The sequence below is a fragment of the Vipera berus genome (genome assembly GCF_964194415.1).
Source record: "Vipera berus genome assembly, chromosome: Z".
NCBI lineage: Eukaryota > Metazoa > Chordata > Lepidosauria > Squamata > Viperidae > Vipera > Vipera berus.
This window is the reverse complement of record NC_138205.1, coordinates 110,768,949-110,791,141: the sequence shown is the minus strand read 5'-3', so window position 1 is coordinate 110,791,141 and position 22,193 is coordinate 110,768,949. Positions and strand designations below refer to the sequence as shown.

General features: G+C 36.5%; 1 protein-coding gene across 1 annotated transcript; it reads left to right on the top strand.

Annotated features, from left to right (window-relative positions):
• Positions 1-10,885: 10,885 nt before the first annotated feature.
• LOC308679035 (protein lifeguard 1-like) lies at positions 10,886-22,108 on the top strand (the record flags this gene model as incomplete). Its single annotated transcript, XM_081346270.1, has 8 exons — positions 10,886-10,941; positions 12,694-12,747; positions 15,779-15,869; positions 17,713-17,750; positions 17,837-17,924; positions 20,245-20,334; positions 20,428-20,571; positions 21,959-22,108. The coding sequence occupies 8 exons, from the start codon at positions 10,886-10,888 to the stop codon at positions 22,106-22,108; spliced, it is 711 nt and encodes a 236-aa protein (XP_081202396.1).
• Between the last annotated feature and the right edge of the window lie 85 nt (positions 22,109-22,193).

Genomic DNA, 22,193 nt, shown 5'->3' with positions numbered 1-22,193 from the left:
GGAAACGGAGGGAAAGCAGGACGACGACGCCGGAGAAGCCCGCCCCCTGCTGGATGCCCAGCAAGGCTGCGCGGTCGAGGCTGCGGGGGCGAAGCCTGTGGGGTCTGTTAAAGCCGGGAAGGGAAGGCGGCTTTGGTTGAGGCTCCCAGGAGAGCTGAGGCAGGCCAGCCGTTCGTGAGGAAGCTTGTTGGCAACCAGGTGTACTACCTGGAATTTTAATAAAGGTTATATTAGCATTTTGGCATGGCATCCATGCCACCTTTCGAAATTCAGGAAATCATGTTTTCAGCCAAAGCCAATTTTTTCATGTGCAAAAACTTGCCTTTTCAGCAACTAAACAATAGAGAGCATATTCTGAAAGTCCTTGATGACACTTGCAAGCCTAAAAGATACAATCCAGACTGGGAAATGGGAAACCTATACGTTTGCCACTTGGAATGTTATGCAGAATCAATGTTTTTTTTTTCTGTTGTTCCAGTCTCACATGTACAGGTAGTCCTCTACTTAAAACCACAATTGAGCCCAACATTTAACAGTTTTTAAGTGAGTTTTGCACATTTTATGGCCTCTTTTGCCACAATTGTTAAGGGAGTCACTGCAGCTCTTAAATTAGTAACACAGTTAAGTGAATCAGATTTCCCCATTGACTGCTTGTAAGGTTGCAAAAGGTGATCACATGACCATGGGACACTGCAACTGTCATGAATCAGTTGCCAATTGTCTGAATTTTGATCATATGACGGGATGCTGCAACAGTCATAAGTCACTTTTTTCAGTGTTGTAACTTTGAATGGTCACTAAATGAATTGTAAGTTGAAGACTACCTGTAATCAATCTCTTTTATTGTTTAGATCATTTGCTTTTTGATGTTTCCAAACATTTGTATGTGTACCCTATAAAATCACTTGAATCCCTCCCCATAAAGGCTTGCTTTACCTGTGGACATGGTGATTTGTAATTTTGGAAGGCAAAGAATCTCCTTTACAAACATAAAAATGTCTCTCAAAGTTACGGTTCACATGCTTATGAACTCCATGTCAAAGTTGGGGTGTATGAGTTTCTAGGTAACAAACAGCTCATCTCATCACCTGCAAATGATTCCTCATAACCTGTGGCCACCTTAGGGAGCACGTTTTTTACCTTCCAAAGGACATGATGAGACCTGCTGAAAGGGACTTCTCATTGGCCACAGAGTGCTGACTTTTTTACAATTAGCACATGAACAAAACCATCAATAAGATATAATTTTGCATAAAAAACATGCATTTTTAGGATCAGTTCCTCTTCATTCTTATTTGATTAAAAAAAAATAGCCCATCCTTGAGGGGAAAAAATATCTCAAGGCAAATTCCAAGATAAAGTAGGGACTTTTAGTAAAATGGCAGTAAGGAAGGGTGTATAATATAGACATTCTTTCATTTTAATAATTTTAATATGGTAAGTTATGTTTAACCTGTGTTTGTTAATTATACTTTTTATTTGAGGGAGTTTTATTTTACTCTACTCTTCCATTATCTCCATGGTGATCACAGACTCATCCAGCTCCTTTGCAAAGCTTATTTTTATGTTTCATACTAAATCAAACAATACAAGTGAAATTTAAGAGCAGAGAATTGATGATTAAGAAGAGGAAAGTCATTAAAAGAACAGCAAATTTTAAACAGATAAACCAACATCTGCTTTGACCCCAGCAATAACACTGAAGAATAACTTTGACATTCTTGATAATTATATTCTGGCTTATATTAACTGTTTAATTTTGGCTTTTGGTCTACCATTCTAATAGGCAAACAAGATATATTACAATTACAGGGCTCAAAAGGAAATTAGTATAGCACAGGACTGCCTGGGTGCTTTTAGCTGTTTAGAGAGATGTGAAATATTTAGCAGGACTTTCAATGAGAAAAGGAAAAGGCATTTAATACAAAGGATGGACTAATGCATACAAGAAGTAAGGACTTCTACCAAGCACTGGGTGTCTTAACTGGAAGTTGTTTATTCTTCATTGTCTCCAAGCTCTATTTTGAATTTTTTTCCAAAATAAAATCAGAAGCTGGGAACAGAAAGCACACCACACACAAATTAACAGGACTCTGTAATTGACTTAGATCTTTAGACAATACTAACCATCTCTGGAAGAAAGCTTACAGAAGAGTCTACATCAAAGCCTTGCTAGAAGCAGTATTGTTGAGCTATTAATAGGAATTAAGTCTAAACATTAGTACTTTAGCTACAGGCTCACATAATTTTTAAATTTCCAGAACTCAAAACAGTTTCGCAAACAGTCTGTTTTTTATACATTTAAATACAGAAATCTACACAGACAAACGCTTACAAACATTTGGCCACTTATTTCCATCGATATTAACGCTGTCACTGTGAAATCTTTCTCTAAAAAATAATCACATTTCCTTGTTTGTTTTTGTACACAATCTGTAACAACGCTATAAGGACACAGAAGTGCTGGGGGTGAGAGAGGCCAGGTTCTGGTGTAATGACAGAGATATTCATGTGGAACTCATTCAAACCATTCAACGGGGACAGAGATAAGGAATAAGAAACCTCTTGCTCTATTAGTTGTATATTTTTAAATAAAACAAAGGATATTTATTCTGATTGTAATGGCACAGTACACTATTTATCTACCAAATCTTCGTAATACTTCGATGTTTCAAATTACCACCTTACAATCATCACCTTAATCTTTCCAATTTACTTATTACTCTACCCTGAGCAATATTAATCAGAAAAAAATTAAAAATGGCAATGGCAAATTAATTCACAAAAAGGAAACTGCTACAACTTTAAGATCTTTTTCACTTTTAACACTAAATTGCACACACGATTAAAAATTATTTCACATGCTTGATGTAAAATACATCAAAGTTCTCCATTCTCATCAATTTTGTTTACCATATTATCCAAAAAACTCTGTCACTTTCTGTTATGAAATATAGCTACTTACTCATTCCAATTTGAACTGAGAGCTTTCCAGCATCCTAAGCCTGCAGACATTTTTCTAAATAAGGTTGTTATACTGCTCCTATGGTGGTATTAGCCTCTTTTTAGCTAGTGCTTTTTATGGTCTTTTTGAGATTCTAGTGTTCACAGACTAGTTGATTCTCAAAGTAAGTAGTCTGAGGTTTCCCTCTACACCCATATGCTTCCTCTTGAATACCATCAGAGCTGATTACACGTAACCCCCAATTTACAACCACAATTTCTATTTTTAAGTTTCTATTGCTAAATTTCTATTGCTAAGCAAGATGGTTGTTAAAGAAGTTTTGCCCTGTTTTTCAATCTTTCTTGCCACAGTTGTTAAGTGAATCACTTCAGCTGTTAAGTTAATAACACAGTTGTTAAGTGAATCTGGCTTCCTCATTGACTTTGCTTCTCAGAAGTCACAAAAGGTGATCACATGGCGTTGGGACCCTACAACTGTCATAAATATGAGCCAGTTGCAAAGCATCCCAATTCTGATCGTGTGACCATGGGGATGATGCAAATGTTGTATGTATAAAAAACGGTCATAAGTTAAAGTTTTCAGTGCTATTGTAGCTTCAAATATTTATTAAACAAATGGTTTTAAGTTAAGGATTACCTGTAGAGCTGTTTCTCCATCAGGTGAAGCATACATAATATTGTGGGTCTCACACTCTCACAATAGATTTCCTTGGTCCTACAATGGATCATGAGCCCCAACAGACTCCTGCTCCTTTTCTTTCCCATTTTCTTACATTTGTGTTCTCTAAGGAACTACCAGCTAGCATTTACCTCCTCCTGACTCGCTTAGTTCAGGGGTGTCAAACTGCCGGCCCGTGGGCCAGATGCATCATAGTGAAATCGCACCCATTCCTTTGTGGGCAATAGCAAAAAAGTAGCGATATGTCGCGACGCATCACGTGACGTTTCAAGTTTGACCCCCTGCCTTAGATCTTCATTTCCTTTGAAGACAGAGGGGTGAATCAACCCTGTGCTGACTTTCACCTGTTTTGTGATAGTGGTGGGCCAATACAACCCCAGAACACACTGCTATACCATTGACCATAGAGTTGGAAAGAGCTGGAAGTAACCTAGAAACATTTGAAGAAACTTAGATTTGAAAGAGAAAGATATTTGCAAAATGGCTTTTACTTGTTTCCTTACAATGGCAATAGTACAAGTACTTCTGGCAAAACTTTATTAAGAGTTGAGTCTTTATATAAAGCACAGACGTGCACTTGAGTTATATGATATATCAGAAAGCAAAATATCAAACAATAAAAGACATTGATCTCCCATGAAGATTTTGTTATGGGTTAGACGTGAGAAAAGATAGACACCATTAAAATATGTTTATTTCTTTCAACACTTGCAACTTTACTATAATTAGGGACTTCAGAATACAACTGTTTTGTTTAGTTGATGGTCCCTGAAAGAGTTTTTGCACCTGGAAGGAAACTGCTTTGGCTCAAATGAAAAACATGGTTCTCTAAACTTCATGTCACTTTGCCATGTTAGAATGCCAATAACATTTTTATTGTAATACTAATAATAAAGCTTGTAGTGTATGCTGCTAGCATACACAGGAAATGCCAGCGCAGCAGGGGGCTGGACAGCTCCAGGCGATAACCGCTGAGGCGGGAAAAGCCGGATGGAGCAAGTTTGACAGCCCCTGGCATGGTCAGCTCTGGCGGGAAGCCAGGGTTTAAACCTATTGGCCACATGCACTGGCGGGAAGCCCAGGTTCAATTCTATTGGCCATCATTCACCTGGGCAGGTATAAGAAACACCAGGTAAACCCCTTTGTCTCAGATTCATTCCTGATCCGAATAAAAGAAATACTACCCAGCTCAAGTGTCCGTCTCTCTATGCGACCACGTGACTTTGCAAAGCTTAAAATTTTACATAACAAAAAAAATGCAGAAAGGTGTTACACTGCTGTCTCTTCATTTTCACTTTTGAATCAGATGTTTTGTACAGCTCTGCTAGCAAGATACGATCACCATTTGAGCCAAGGCTATCTGCCATACTTCTCAACTTCCTGCTTTTATGGTTCCCAGTAGAGATAAAAAATAAGCAGTTGGTTAAAAATCTTCAGTGGCATGATAAAAGAAACAATTTTGATTTTGAAGTTTTTAGTAATATAAGCTTTTACTAACAGAGCACAGAGATAGATTAATATAGGAAAAAACAGATTTTGCTATTTTGTGCCATTACCTCCCCCCCATGTATTTATCCTTCACTCCTGTAAAACTCTTTATCAACTGTTGCTTTTAGAATTCTCCTGCTTGAAACTTCTCTGTATCATGTTGCCATAGTGTCTTCTTGAAAGTCAGTGTAGCAACCATCTATATTTTAGTAAGTAATCTTAATTTTAATGATGCATAGTATTATCTGAATAAACTTCCTTTACTTTTTGTTTTGAACTCTGCAACTCCTTCTAACCTAAAGCATTTTTCCTATTGATGAAAATGCTATATTTTGCATTAGTTTTAACATTATATGTAAGAAGCATTTGAAGAAACTTACATCTGTTTGAAGGGACGTGGTGGCTCAGTGGGTTAGGACGCTGAGCTTGTCGATCAGAAGGTCGGCAGTTTGGCGGGTTGAATCCCGAGTGCTGCGTAACAGAGTGAGCGCCTGTTACTCGTCCCAGCTTCTCCCCACCTAGCAGTTCAAAAGCGCGTAAAAATGCAAGTAGAAAAATAGGGACCACTACGGTGGGAAGTTAACAGCGTTCCGTGCACCTTTGGTGTCTAGTCATGCCGGCCACATGACCACGGAGACATCCTCGGACAAGCGCTGGCTCTTCGGCTTTGAAACGGAGATGAGCACCGGCCCCTAGAGTCGGAAACGACTAGCACACATGTGCGGGGGAACCTTTACCTTTACCTTTTACATCTATTTTAATCTGTATGTAATTCTATATATAAAGCTTAGACCAATAGTTCCAATCCTGTGATTAGGAATGTTATAGTAGGCCAGACAACATTTTTGCCAAAATAACATTTTAAATGACTGAATAATGACAAAGAACTTCAGAGACCATCCTACCTTGCAAGATTTGGACAAAAATATTAATGTCTATGATGCTCTCTCAAGGTTAGACAGATCATTTATTATCTCACATGATTTCAGGTAACAACATTAAACATGTTATTTTTAAAATTAAGCCTATTTGAGACTCCTATGGAGGAGACAGGGAGACTGCCCTGCAGTGTGGTGGGTTTTAATGGTCTGCATAAATAAAAGATTTCTAGCCACTGGCAAATAAATATTTAAATGTTTTATTTATAACTAGCTTTTCCCAGCCATTCAACTATGATGTGTGAATCTGTTGGAAGAATTTTTTTTCTTTTGATTTGTTCCTTGCTCAGATCAAAACACCAGTTTCTGTAATTCAGAATTTATAAGTTTATTTAGCACTTAGATCAAAAGCATTGAGCAACACTCTTTTATGTTAAATTTGCACATACCTAATTCTAAAATTCTTTAGTTTAACTGCTGTAACAAGGAATAGCCTGATTAGTCTCTGTTCTAATTGGTACAGTTTTCTCTGTTGCCTCATTCTTTATCTGTCTATGTCACTCTCTCATTTCTATATAATGGCAAACCACTAACTTCTCATCTAAAATCATGTTTGTTTAGCTTTTTAATAGCTACTTTCCAATGTATCCAATATTTGCATACTTGAATTGTGGTTTCAATATTGCCAGAAAGGCACTAAATGTTACCTTCAGGTACATAAAGTTTTTTTCCTCCAAGCAGGCATTCTTTATTTTTTTAATCATAAAATATAAAACTGCTTACTTTTTTTAGATGAAATTTCCATTGGATTCATATTTCACACATATTTTAGAGTACTTAGGCTTTTCCATCACACCATTATGCTCATTATTGTTTCATTTCATCACAAAGTTCAGTAAAATACCTTGTTTTTGACTGGATTATATTTAAGTCTTTCTTCTTGGAAACACAATGGTAAGAAGGTATTAATCCTTTAATTTCTCACAACTAACCTGTGAGACAGACTAGATTAAGTGTGATTCCCACCCCCATCCTTAATCTTTAATTATAATCAACTGGCTCTCAGGAAAAAAAGATGCCTCCTCTTGGTTTCTGATTTATGAAAAGTAATGAATTTCAATTTTCATTCTAGAAAGCTTAGGAGTCAAAGAAGAACCTCAAAAAGTTAAAATAAAATGAATTGATTTCATAAGATAAAGTCTACACTGGAAAGCTTAAACTTCCTGATTAAGGAGGAAGTAAAAACAAATAAAATGTCTATGCTGGGTGGAAAATGTTTAGGAGGAATGATGTATCTTCTGAATTCACAATCTTCTAATATACTTCTAACCTGATTAAAATTTAATAAAAATTAAACCAGCCATGGAAGTGTCCTAAATCTTCTCCTTGCAGTGGAAGGTAAAAATACTGCAGGGAAAAATCAACACTTCTCTATTCTTACTTCCACCTTGACAATTTAGAAAAGGTGGAAGCAATCCAAATTGCTTTCCATTGCTTTACAATACTTTATTTAACCTAAATTATTTTGGATAAAAACAGATTGCAGTTGTTCTTGGTTAATGATAGTAAATTGGACTGAAATTTCCATGCTAAGTGATGCAGTTGTAAAGAGTGATGTCAGATGACCACATTGCAACTAACATCCTCATTGCCCTTCTTAACTGAATCTTACCAGTTGTTAGGCAAGGACTCACCCTGATTCCCAGCTTGCTCCCTTCTACTCAGGAGCCTGGGTAAGGTAAAAGACTGCCTCCTCTTTATCTCTCCCACCTCCCTATCTCTCCCCATCTGTACCTTTTAGCTACTCGGGACTCCACTGCCTCTGCTGTCCTTTTCCATTTTCTGCTGTTAATGAGGTATGCCCAGTCTGGTCTTGCTACCCTTGTCAAATAGCCCACAGCTTTCTTGTGAGGCTTTGGAAGGCTTCAAAACCTCATAAGAAGACTGCACATAATCTCAGGAAGAAGGCCTGACAGCTAGCAGATGTCTTACAAAGTGCCAGGATAGGCACACTTCATCAGCAGCAGGATGAAGACAACAAATTTGAAACTGAGCTTCAGACAAAAACCATTGTAATGAGTTCATTGGTGTTCATCTAAAGGTATAACTGGAATGGAATTATCCAAGATGGAAGATAATATAAGCTTATGTGGAGATATAGCATATAACAAATACCAACATCCTGGTGGTGATTCTCCAGGAGTCCCAAGTCCAGTGAAGCCATTTATAAAGGAAGATATTTTACCACAAAGTAAGGAGAAAACAATTGCTCAAAAGGCTTCATCAAAATTTGAAAGGGTTCCATCACAAGTAAGAAGAACAAGATCTTCTCCATCATATGGTAGACGTCCAAGACGTGGACCATCACACAGAAGACGCCAACATGTGGTAAATGTTATTGAAGATTCAGGTCCATTTGCAGACAGAGCCGTTCGCAGAAGTAAGTGGCAACAATCTATGGCAAGAACATGTAGGAAAGAAATAATATAAAATTCTTTATATCAGGTTGGTAATGGAATATATGTTACTTCAGGTTGGAAGATAAAAAAATTTTTATTTCTTCCCTTTAGATTCACTTTCCCAGGAATAGAATTGATTTTAGTGAACCTTATCCAACAATTTGTAATATTCCTTGTAATCTACAATATCAAAGATTATTCAGAGATAATGAGTATGCTTTGAATTGGATGCATTCAATTCAATTGGCTCTGAATGGTCATACTAAAGTTCATGAAGTAACAAGAATTTGAACCATTCTGAATTTGAAATAATCGAAGTCCAACTCTAAAGTAGCTGTTCTATACTTAAACTATTCAAAGCTACTATCAAACTTGAAAAGAGACATTTTGAATTTCAAAGTTAAAATTCAAAATTTTTGCACACCCCTGGTACTTAGCATAATTAACTGATTTTGCTTAATACCTAAGTGAAATCTAGAGCCTTGGTGGAGCAGTGGGCTAATGCCTCCTTAAGTAACACCAGCTGCCTGCAATTAGTGCAGGTTCGCATCCCACCAGGCTCAAGGTTGACTCAGCCTTCCATCCTTCCAAGGTAGGTAAAATGAGGACCCAGATTGTTGGGGGCAATTAAGCTGACTTTGTAATAATGCCGCTTGGGTGTGTGTGTGTGAAAGCCCTAATAAGCAGGCATATACATAGAATGAAGGCTACTGCTAAGCTTGTAAGCCGCCCTGAGTCTTCAGAGAAGGGCGGGATATAAATGGAATTAAAATAAATAAAAATAAAAAATAGTTTAAGCTTATAACCACTCTTTGTTTCTGCTTACTTCCTTTCCTAGTGATGAGAAGTGAACAGACCATTGCAGCAAGAAGGGGAAGGGCAAGAAGTTCAGGAAATAAAAAATGTAGAAAGCCGTTCCCTTCCCACATGCACAAACATTAGGGAATAGGAGAGATGTTTTTGTACCTTTGACAGTGCTGATTTCTTGACATTTATACTATGCAAACTTTGAATTCATTGTTTCCGCTCCTACTCCTTTTTCAGTATTTTTTTTTGGGGGGGGCAGTGAATTTGCTAATAGCTAGCCATTCTAGTAACTCATTCTTTGTGATTCATGCTTTGCTATATGGCACACAAGCAATCGATCAAGGAAGTACAGAAAGTAGTTTCTTTATTGATGTTCAGTCTCTGGTATACATCCCTGGAATTTCACTAGAATGAAATTTTAATAATATATTTTTCATTTCCATTGCCAGCTGCAATGTTGTCTGGCAGCAGTCAAAGATTAATCCATTCATATCCCATCAACATTTTTTCATTTATGAAACAATTTCAAGAAACAACATAAGCCAAAAAAAGAAAAGAAAATGCAAAACATTTTGTTTTGAATTCAGCAAATGATGTTGCTTGTTCTCAGCATTAATTCATTTCTTCATGCAACTTACAGCTGCTCATTTAGTAATTGTTTGAAGTTACAACGGTACTGAAAAATGTGACTTATGACCATTTTTCACTGCAGCATCACATGATCAAAATTTGGTTGTTTGCAAACTGGTTCATATTTATGAGAGTTGCAGTGTCTCGGTGTCACGTGGTCACCTTTTGCAACCTTCCAACAAGCAAAGTCAATGGGGAAGCCAGATTCACTTAACCACATTACTAACTTGACAACTGCAATGACTCACTTAACAGCTATGGCAAGAAAGTTCGTAAAATGGGGCAAACGTCCCTTAACAAATGTCTCACTTGGCATTAGAAAATTTGGGCTCAATTATAGTCGCAGGTTGAGGACTACTTGTAATCAAATAAGTAAAAAAAAGAAGAATATTTTAACTATTTTCCTGTGTTGTCAATGGAAATTATGGGTTTAACAACATGTTCCTCTTATGCATCTCAGCGAGTTACACATATTTGCTACCCCCTAGTTCAGAGGTCTTCAAACTTGGCCCTTTTATGATTTGTGGACTTCAACTCCCAGAATTCCTCAGCCATCTTGCCTGGCTGAAGAATTCTGGGAGTTGAAGTTCACAAATCATAAAAGGGCCAGGTTTGAAGACTCCTGCCCTAGTTGATTCATAGGACTGATAATCATAGGAAGAAACAACAGCAAAAAATTTGCTGCTTTTCATCTAAGAAAGTTGTTGAGCACACAGTTGTTCAGGGTCTGAAAAAGCAACTGATGTATATTACATTTGAAAGGAATAACCTGGGGGAACAAAAGAGGTTTTTATTTACATTATCTAACCTTACATATTTGGTGAACTGAATAATCCATGGATTTATTAAAAAACGGTGCCATTTTTGCTTTCTGGATACCGTTTAACTTCCAGACAAAACTTGATTGCCTGATTTGTTTTAAATATATAATCTGAAATTATTTTTTTGTTTCCTTAGCCTTTCTTTGGAAATTATATCTCATGTTGGCATTTCAACTGGGTTATACTGATGCTATAATATGTTTGTTCATCTACTGGTAAGTGTGCTTTATTGCAACTGTCACCAACTTGGTGGCATCAGGATATGTTGGAGCAATAACTCTCGCGGGTACCTAAATTTAGCAGCAACTGGTTCCAACAATAATGCAATATAATATTCAACTCATTCCATTACATGTGAGCTCCTAAATACTGCACACCATTGAAAAAACAGTTTTTTGCTTGCAGCCAAATATGTCACTAGAGGTGTGCAAGAGATCTATCACATGATTGATAGATCTGGTCACATCAGTATGACCAGCATGCCTTGAATGGTTGAGGGTTGTGTATATTTTTCATATTATCTGCCACATTGCAGAAGGTGCATTTTCTCCCAGCCTTTGTTCCAAGCTGCATGCTCTTAGCCAATTGTTTCCTAATCTTTGACATGTGAAAGTCTAATCTTTTCATCCTTTTCTCATTTTTTTCTTCCCCCATGTTGTTGCATAGTGAGTTCTTGTAGGCATTGACCAGACAGATCTGATGCAACATGATTTATTGCATGAATAACAGAACTGAACTCAACTGACAGACTGACAGATATTTATACATGCCACCACTAGGCGGCGACCAATCAAATTTAAAGCTGGTTTTCCAGCTCAAATATAACTTTAGTTTCCCTCCAAAACAATTGGAGATCCATTTAAACAAAGACACATTAACGGTCAATATAACACACAACTCATGTCATATTTCATTTTAGTGGATCCAAGTATTTCTCCTCTTACTGTGAGGGAAAAACACCCTCTGCAAATAAGGTGCAACTTAGGAAAACATAAACAAGTTCAAAGTGACTAACAAAGTTATTCATTATAGAACTTTCATGTTTTCTAGGATTTGAATAATGGAGGGGGGGATCAAATGTCTCCTGTTCCTTGTCTTTCCACAATGTTCACTGCTTGAATTGCATCTGGGACACAAGGTCTATTATTCAGGCGATATAGAAAATTATGTGCTAAATAGTTTGTTCTATTGTTCACAAAGTAACAAAGGTAAATACATTTCCACTAGAATAACAGCATAACAGAGGTGGAGGGGATCTTGGAGGTCTTCTAGCCCAACCCCCTGCTAAGGCAACAAACCCTTTACCATGTCAGACAAATGTTGTCCAATCTCTTCTTAAAAACCTTCAGTGCTGGAGCACCCAAAAATTACCCAAAAATTATGGATGTCAAATTTTGATTTGAAATACAATTTTAAATGCAGAAAAATGCTCAGCTGTACAGAAAGCATCATTTAAATATACATAATGGACTTATGCAAAATCTACACTTACAAATTTATATCTGACAGTTTTTCTCCTGTGGTTAAAAATTATATTCTGCTACTAAACAGCTGCTTTGTATGGGCAGCTGATTTTTTCCCCCCTTTGGATGGAAAAAAAAATCCAAACCATCTTACTGGGCTACTGTTATGGGAAAAAGTAGGAAGAGCATTGGACACACACAAACACACACACACAAACATCACCTTTTGTTGACACAGAGGTGGATTTTTTTTAAAAAAAGTAATTTCTTCTGTATAATTATTCAAAACATAATAATTGTAAAATATTTTGTAAATGAAGTTCCTGATGATTAACATGCTTTATGTTGTTTTATTGCATTTTGAACCTCATTATTTTAAATATTGTTTTGATCCTTACTGAATATAAAAAGGTAAGATGGAAGTATTTTAAAATTAATTAAATAAATTACTAATTATTTCCATTGTATCCTTTCTGTAACTATATTTGAATTTTTTTGGTCTAGGAAGTACCTTAAAATATGGGTTCGGAGACGTCCATGGTTTTGCTATTCTCTATTGTAAGTATTATATATAAGTCCCAATAATAAATATATGCAACTGTCAATTATTAAAATCTGCTCTTTAGTAAGGTATTATTTCTTAGAAAAACTATAAAAAACAACATCCCTGAACAAGAAAACAAACAACTTGTAGTACCAATAGGCTAAGAAACATAATAGGGACGCGGTGGCTCAGTGGGTTAGGACACTGAGCTTGTCGATCAGAAGGTCGGCAGTTTGGCAGGTTGAATCCCAAGTGCCACGTAACAGAGTGAGCGCCTGTTACTCGTCCCAGCTTCTGCCAACCTAGCAGTTCGAAAGCACGTAAAAATGCAAGTAGAAAAATAGGGACCACTATGGTCCCTACATTCCAATTCCAAAGAAAGGCAGTGCCAAAGAATGTTCAAACTATCGCACCATTGCACTCATTTCTCATGCTAGTAAAGTCATGCTTAAAATCCTACAAGCTAGACTTCAGCAGTATGTGGATCGAGAACTACCAGAAGTACAGGCAGGATTTCGAAGAGGCAGAGGAACTAGAGATCAAATTGCCAACATACGCTAGATCATGGAGAAAGCTAGGGAGTTCCAGAAAAACATCTACTTCTGCTTCATTGACTATACTAAAGCCTTTGATTGTGTGGATCATAACAAACTGTGGCAAGTTCTTAAAGAGATGGGAGTACCAGACCATCTTATTTGTCTCTTGAGAAACCTATATGCGGGCCAAGAAGCAACAGTGAGAACTGGACACGGAACCACTGATTGGTTCAAAATTGGGAAAGGAGTCCGGCAAGGCTGTATACTGTCGCCCTGCCTATTTAACTTATATGCAGAGCACATCATGAGAAAGGCAGGGCTAGATGAATCAAAAGTTGGAATTGTTGTTGTTGTTGTTAGTTGCGAAGTCGTGTCCGACCCATCGCGACCCTATGGACAATGTTCCTCCAGGCTTTCCTGTCCTCTACCATCTTCTGGAGTCCATTTAAGCTCACGCCTACTGCTTCAGTGACTCCATCCAGCCACCTCATTCTCTGTCGTCCCCTTCTTCTATTGCCCTCAATCTTTCCCAGCATTAGGCTCTTCTCCAGTGAGTCCTTCCTCCTCATTAGGTGGCCAAAGAAATATCAACAACCTAAGATACGCAGATGATACCACTCTAATGGCAGAAAGTGAAGAAGAACTAAAGAGCCTCTTGTTGCGGGTGAAGAAGGAGAGTGCAAAACTTGGGTTGAAACTTAACATTAAGAAAACCAAGATCATGGCATCTGGCCCTCTCAATTCCTGGCAAATAGATGGGGAAGAAATGGAGGTAGTGACAGATTTTATTTTCCTGGGCTCCAAGATCACTGCAGATGGGGACTGTAGCCAAGAAATTAAAAGACGCTTGCTCCTGGGGAGGAAAGCCATGACAAATCTAGACAGCACACTAAAAAGCAGAGACATCACCCTGTCAACAAAAGTGCGTATAGTCAAGGCTATGGTCTTCCCAGTTGCAATGTATGGCAGTGAAAGTTGGACCATAAGAAAGGCTGAGCGCCAAAGAATTGAGGCCTTTGAACTATGGTGCTGGAGAAGACTCCTGCGAGTCCCTTGGACTGCAAGGCGATCAAACCGGTCAGTCCTAGAGGAGATCAATCCTGACTGCTCTTTAGAAGGCCAGATCCTGAAGCTAAAACTCAAATACTTTGGCCACCTAATGAGAAGGAAGGACTCACTGGAGAAAAGCCTAATGCTGGGAAAGATCGAGGGCAATAGAAGAAGGGGACGACAGAGAATGAGGTGGCTGGATGGAGTCACTGAAGCAGTAGGCGTGAGCTTAAATGGACTCCAGAAGATGGTAGAGGACAGAAAGGCCTGGAGGAATGTTGTCCATAGGGTCGCGATGGGTCGGACACGACTTCGCAGCTAACAACAACAACATGGTGGAAAGGTAACAGCATTCCGTGCGCCTTTGGCGTCTAGTCATGCCGGCCACATGACCACGGAGATGTCCTCGGACAAGCGCTGGCTCTTCGGCTTTGAAACGGAGATGAGCACCAGCCCCTAGAGTTGGAAATGACTAGCACGTATGTGTGGGGGAACCTTTACCTTTACCTAAGAAACATTACTTAATAATATTAAGCAAATATATTGTATGTTTGATATAAGATGACCACCTATCTAAAATTTCATCAGAGTGTTTTTGATTATTATGAAAATAATCAAAGAGAAGTTGTATGCTCAGTAAATTGGATTGCAAGGTAAAGTCATCTTGCGTTAACTCAGTGTCAGGAGATTCTACGTTATTCTACATTATTTTATTGGTAGCAATATGGAAGGGATTTGCAATTTCTTTCCAAATGTATTTTTTACTTCCAGTCTAACCTACAACTCTAATTAGAGGAGGCCATCCACCCAAGTTCTAAGTACATAGAGTCAGTCCTGTTTAGCCTCAAAAATTAGCCAAGGTCAATTACGTACAGAATTAAATTAACCTCTTAGTTGAGTTATAATACAGAGATATTCTTATAAAAATCATGACACAGTTCTAATACCATAACTAGATAGAATCTCTGTCTTATTGAGATTTTAAAAATGGATGCCAGTCTGCTAACCAAAATGGGGAAGGGGTGATTCTACTCATCTGTCAAGCTTTCATGTCCTCCAAATCTACCATGGAAACTCAGTCAAGTCATTGGGGCTGTATGTGTGAGTTTGAAAAGCATCCTTTCAAATTTCCACTGAGAAAAGCAGCTCTATTTATAGGAAACCTGCATCAATTATTAATCCAATATGGTTAGAGTGAAATTTGGAACTGATGTTTGCTCTTTGAGAAAAGGTGTGTTTACTGTAATATCTTGAGCTTCATCACTGCATTTCTTATAAAGAAATTAAAAGATCTATTCAGTTTATATTGTTTTCCTTTAAAGGCATTTTATTGGATTATTAAATGTAAATGTGGTTTTATTTATAATTATTTATTGAATGTTAATTTTTTATTGTATCAATTGTAAGATAACAGGGCATTTTAAACTCTAAGATAATAGTATGTTTATCTGATTTTTAGACCAGCAATCGTGCTAATAGTAATTGCCTTAGCATGTTGTGATCAAGCCCGAAGAAAATTTCCTTTGAATGTCATTTTATTAGCATTATTTGTAAGTATCTCTTGAAAGTAGTGCTCTATATAATAATGATATTTTAATATCAGTTTATTATATACAGTATGTCGTTGCTACCTTTTGCTGCACCTAGGCTCTGCAATACTTTATAATTTGAATAATGTGCTACTTGGCTTTTACAGTAAAAATGAAGACAGATAGAACTGTCTAGTGTGATATTTTCCATTCCAGACTGAAATGTGCTGGACCAGAATTTCTGCCAATATCGTCCCAGGTCCCAGCCAGCTTGGCTAATGTGGCATCAGGATAGCGAAAGCTAATCTAATTCATATAAAGTTCAAAATAATAAAAGTCTGTACTTCCTATCCTACAGCTATTTCCACCCCCAATATAAGTTTTGGGGAAATGCTGTTTCATCCTTATATTGCATATGATAGCAATTATGAATATGCAGTATGTTGGCATAAACAGCCCGAGAACGTTCATTAAAGTTGTCAAGCTGAATTGGTTAAAAAATTATTTTTCCGCCATAGTTGGTTTTTACTCTAGCATGTTGTAAATTATATAACTCATCATGATGACCTTAGTACTTATGCTATACTTAATTAGCTACCTCAGAGTCATATCTTAATTACTAATAGGTCACAAATCTCTTCAAATTATTTTTGTTTACTATTAGTGGTGTATAAGGATAACTGCATTTTATAAATGATTGCATCTAGGAATGCACCTGAAACATACAATAGCTACAAGTATTTGACTGTTGTCATTTGCACTTTTTCAAGTGAATAATAACAAAATAACAGAGTTGGAAAGGACTTTGGAAATTTTCTAATCCAATCCCTGGGTATACCATTCCAGACAAATGACTGTCCAATCTCTTCTTAAAAACCTCCAAGGATAGAGCATTCACAACTTCTGGGGGCAAGCTGTTCCACTGATTAATTGTTCTGACTCTCAGGAAATTTCTCCTTAGTTCTAGGTTGGAATTCTCTTTGATAAACTTTCATTTGTTACTTCTTGTCCTGTTGTTAGGTGCTTTGGAGAATAGGTTGACCCCCTCTTCTCTGTGACAGCTCAAATTTTGGAAGACTACTATCATGTCATCTCTAGTCCTTCTCTTAGTTAGGCGACACCTACTTAGTTCGCAACTAAGTGTTTTAGCCTCCAGCCCCTAATCATCTTTATTGCTCTTCTCTGCATTCTTTCCAGAGTCTCAACATCTTTTTTGTGACCAAAATTGGATGCAGTATTTCAAGTGTGATCTTACCAAAGGAGTATATAGCAGTACTAATATTTCACCTGATCTTGACATTATCTCTCTATTGATGCAGCTTAGGACTACATTGGCTTTTTTGGCAGCTGCAGCACACTGCTGGCTCATACTTATGTGGTTATCCACTAGGACTGCTAGATCCCTCTAAGAATTATTGCTGTTGAGCCAGCAGTGTTATTCTATATCTGTACAAGTGGTTTTTCTTGCCTAAGTGTAAAATCTTACTTTTTTCACCACTGAATTGCACTTTGTTGAATAGGACCCAGTGTTCATGTCTGTCAAAATTCTTCTAAAACATTGGCTTTTCCCTCCATCTGCACATTTATAACTTCCCATTATGTTCCCTCATCTGAATCAATTTAATACAGTATATCTCTTTTTAGTTTAACATAATTTTACAAAACATACCTATACAAATACTGTTTAGTACATAGGTTTTTTTGGCTGGGAATTTATATGTAAAAATTCTATATGGTAGAATGAATTAGTTTTTTTCTGAATTGGAAAATGAAGAATTTCCTTCAGAAATAAATGCAAAAAAAAGATATTATGTAAGATAATAGTAATAATACATGTAATGTAATAAGTTATTTTTATTTTTAGACAATCTTTATGGGTACATTGCTTGGATCCATTGATGCGTAAGTTGTTAATGAATAAATTGAATTGCATTGTGTTGATGTGATTATGAATGTTATAGAAATATTTGTGTGTTCTTGGGTTTTAGTTTCTTCGATGCAGACACTTTGATGTGGACTGTTGGTTCTACTTCAGTAGTGACATTGGGACTGCATTTTTTTGCTCTTCAGACAAAAGTAAGCAGTTACGGTTTAAATGTCCTACAGAACTAATTGAGATATGAACAATTAAATCACAATTAAAAATCAGGTATGTTCTGTCTGTTGAACTACAGTGCATTCAGAAAGTATTCAGACCCCCTTCATGTTTGTCAATTTTCAGCCTGATTCTACAGTTGTTGAAATTCATTTTTTTCTCATTAATCTACACTCAGTACTCCATAATGACGAAATGTCTAAGAGTGAATAAAGAGGTTCTATATTGCCTTGCCAATGGGAGTGTCTTAATTTCTATAGCAGGAATGTCAATGGGCCTTAAACTACAACTTATTTATAGTGCATGGGACACCATTAAAGTTCTCTGAAAAGGATTCTCTAGGAAAGCATTTTGTTGGATAATGCTTCCGTAAAAACACGTTTTACAATATCCTATACTTACTAAGTTTTGGGAGAAAGTAGCGGAATATATAAATATGAATGTGTAACAAAAGGTAACATTTGCAGAGAATATTTTCTTGAATCGCATTCCCAGCACATGGAATTTGACAACTGGGTAACGCAAATAGATTCTCTGTGTCTTTATTATATTTTTTATTTTTATTTATTTTAATTCCATTTATATCCCGCCCTTCTCCGAAGACTCAGGGCGGCTTACAAGCTTAGCAGTAGCCTTCATTCTATGTATATGCCTGCTTATTAGGGCTTTCACACACACACACCCAAGCGGCATTATTACAAAGTCAGCTTAATTGCCCCCAACAATCTGGGTCCTCATTTTACCTACCTTGGAAGGATGGAAGGCTGAGTCACCCTTGAGCCTGGTGGGATGCGAAGCTGCAATAATTGCAGGCAGCTGGTGTTACTTAAGGAGGCATTAGCCCACTGCTCCACCAAGGCTCCATAGCTAGAAGAGTGACATTCAGTCCCATTTACTCAATGGAGACCTGGTTATACTTGTTACTTATGAGTTGTTTGCCTATAGACATGGAGTTTGCATGGATAAGTATAATAAAATAGGGGACTCATCTATTCAAAATATAGGTTAAAAATTACGATAGTAATTTTACATTAGAAATACACCTGCACACGTGTGTGTCTCTGTGTGTATACATATACACACACACGTTTGCATTAGATAATTATATGTAGAATTGTAATTATACTGTTAATCATTGTAATGTCATATTATTTTTTTTCTATTTTTAATATACTTTTTAAGCATCATGTAATTTTTAAATATTCTATATGCCTGTTTTTTCCTTTTCCTGTTATTTTAAAAGCAATAAAAATAAACAGCACTAATTTGCATTTTTATAGTAATGTGATTAAATATTACAATTACAAGAATAAAAAGTAGTATGCTCAAAAGGTTGTTGAACAAGTAGCTGTTAAATGAGGTATTTGTCTATATTTTGAAAAATAACAAAAACAAAATTTTAAAAATTAGTTCAATAGAAATGTTTGGCTTCATCTTTTCCTGAAGTACATTTATTAGTATTAAAATAAATTGTAAATTCTGAGAGTTGAATCAAAGAAAAGACTACTACATAGGGAAAGGAAAGCATCCAAGATATAAAGTGGCATAGAAGATTTTTATTAAGACTGTTCAGTTACTATTGGTCCCAAAGCAGTGGACGGGATCCTTGAGGATCTCATCTGTTTTAGATCTGTGTCGCTCCTGGTTGGTTAAAGCTTTCTAAGAAACATGTAATTGGATCCAAATAGCGGTGACTTCATCTCTGAGGCAATCATATTGGCCCTTCTTCCTCAAGAAACCATCATTGGACCCACAAGGAACATCTCTCTGGTGGGTTTAGAGCTTTGAGATTCGAAAGAGCTTTAAATCCACAGGAGACATGCTTCTTATGAGAAGTAACTGTCTGGTGCACTTGTGGAAAGTCCTGTCTTTCTCTGACCCACTCACCTGCTTTTCATTCGGCTGTGGTTTTGAACACCACTCTTAATGGAGCTGTCTTGTGTTCCTCATTTCTTCTCTGGAAGTTGCCTTTTACAAGGTGCTGAAGACCTGGTTCTTCCACCTTACTGAAATCATTGTGTATGTGTGAGTCATCCATCATCCCAGGTACAATGTTCTGTTTCAATTTTGCATTGAGTTGACTGCCATATAAATTTAAGAAATAAAAATTTAGCAGAAATACTAAGTTTGGTAGGGACTCCAGTGTATTTATTAAGAAACCAATTATGAAAATGTTGTGATGAGGATGAAATGGGATTACTTAGAATTTTTCCTTGTATGCATCATATTATTCAGATATTCTAGATCTTAATATTTGTGAGATGACAAAAATATGATGATTCTATTGTTGCTTCTCTTCAGTGGCAACTTACCATCACATCTGGAATATTGTTAGTCATGTTGCTTTCATTAACCATTACTGGAGTTCTTTGTATCTTCATGCAATCACAAGTAAGTGAAGTACTTTCATTTTTTTGTCTCAGAACTTTTTTGTTTTACCCATTTGATTCTTAATTTCATAAGCTATTTCCTATCTTGTTAAAGGCTAAGGAAGATTGCAACTATAATCATTTTAGCTTTTATACTGTAATTATGGTTGCAAATACTTTTAATTCTGCTAAATCAGCCTTTGGTTTTCCAAATTCAGCTGAACTCAGTCATGTGGAGTCTCCTGGTACAGTGGTACAGGTAATATGGCACTGTCTTTTCAATGCAATTGGAAGTACAATTTTTATGATTTTTTTGGCTGGAAGACTATAGTTTCATTAGAAGTACAGCATTTAACTTTTATATGTGGAATTTTTACTGAAAGCATATCAGACACTTCACAAAAGGTAAACATATTTGGGGAAAAAGCAAGAACTGGTAAGCAGGTAAATGTATAATGCCAAAAATAGTTTAAATGCTAGCTCTCTAGCAAACAGAACCTGTGGAGCAACACTCTACATCAAATAGATAGAAGGGTGAGCCCAATATGGCATATTTTTGGAATAAATGAAGAGCTTGCATGTAACAGGTGGGCCATGAAGGGGCACAGCTGGCATGCAACTTCATATAAACAAATTATCTGGATAAGAAGTCCCATCATGGTAAATTAATTGTTAACTCCCAAAGGAGTAGATGCAGCATATGAAGAATGTCACCACAATTCTCAATTTAGGACCAATTTAGTGAAGTGTTGTCCTATTTTACCCTTACACAGTGCTCCAATGAAGAAGGGTAGAAACATCTGAAGATGTCAAACCATCAAGAAAAGATGGTACAAAAACAGTCATTACTACAGGGCCCTCATCTAACTGACAGTTAAACCCTCCCTCCATTTTTCCCTGTAGTATGTTTGCAGAGCAGACTTAGATCATTGGTTCTGTTCATTTTAAAAGCAAAATAGTACAACTCTTAGACAAGTAGCTTCAACTTAAATCTACATCAAATCCTTAACCCAAGGAAAATACTTCCCTTCCAGGAAATGGACAGCAAATCACATGGATACTACTATATTTTAAGGAACCCTAATTACTTTTGTTCCTGCTTAATTCTAATTCAAAATTTGTATTTTGCAGTTGACAGAAGTATTTTATTCTGGTGTTGGAACACTTCTTTTTGGCATAGTAAGTTTTTAACTTAAATTAGCTACAGATCAAATCTATACCACATAGAGTGAGAAGCAAACAGCACTATGCAAAACTGAAACTCATTACAGCTTATTTCTATTAAAAATGTGTCTTAAATGATTATCTGAATTAGGTCATCAAAATTTATGACCATGTCTGTTTTGCTTACTTTCTAATGAGTTTATTTTCTGAATATAAACCTTAAGATGATACCATTGTATTAGAAATTCTAACAATAATTACAACAAAAAGGGATTGTTTTTATTAATAGAGAGCTTTACCACATTAAAATATTAAGATCACTTAACTAGATCTTTGAAGGTTAAGGTGATAAAAACAGTTAATTATGCAAACTGTTATGTTAGGTAATTGCTTTTAAAATAAATGATATCTTCTGTGAGAAGTGAGAGGAAGATTTAGTAACATAAATGCAATAACTGCATTTTTCTTTTGTTTTTTAAAAGTACCTATTGGTCGACACACAACTAATGCTGGGAAAGAAGCATCATTACCGCCTGAATCCAGATGAATATGTATTTGCTGTATTGAATGTCTACATTGACATTCTCAATATGTTTTTATTTATTTTGAGATTTGTTGGTTTCATGAAGTGAACAGAATGCTATATGGGTTGAATAAAGAAGATTGTACAAAAGTAGCAGTTTCAAGAAAACTTCCAGGCAGAAAAAAAAGAATTTA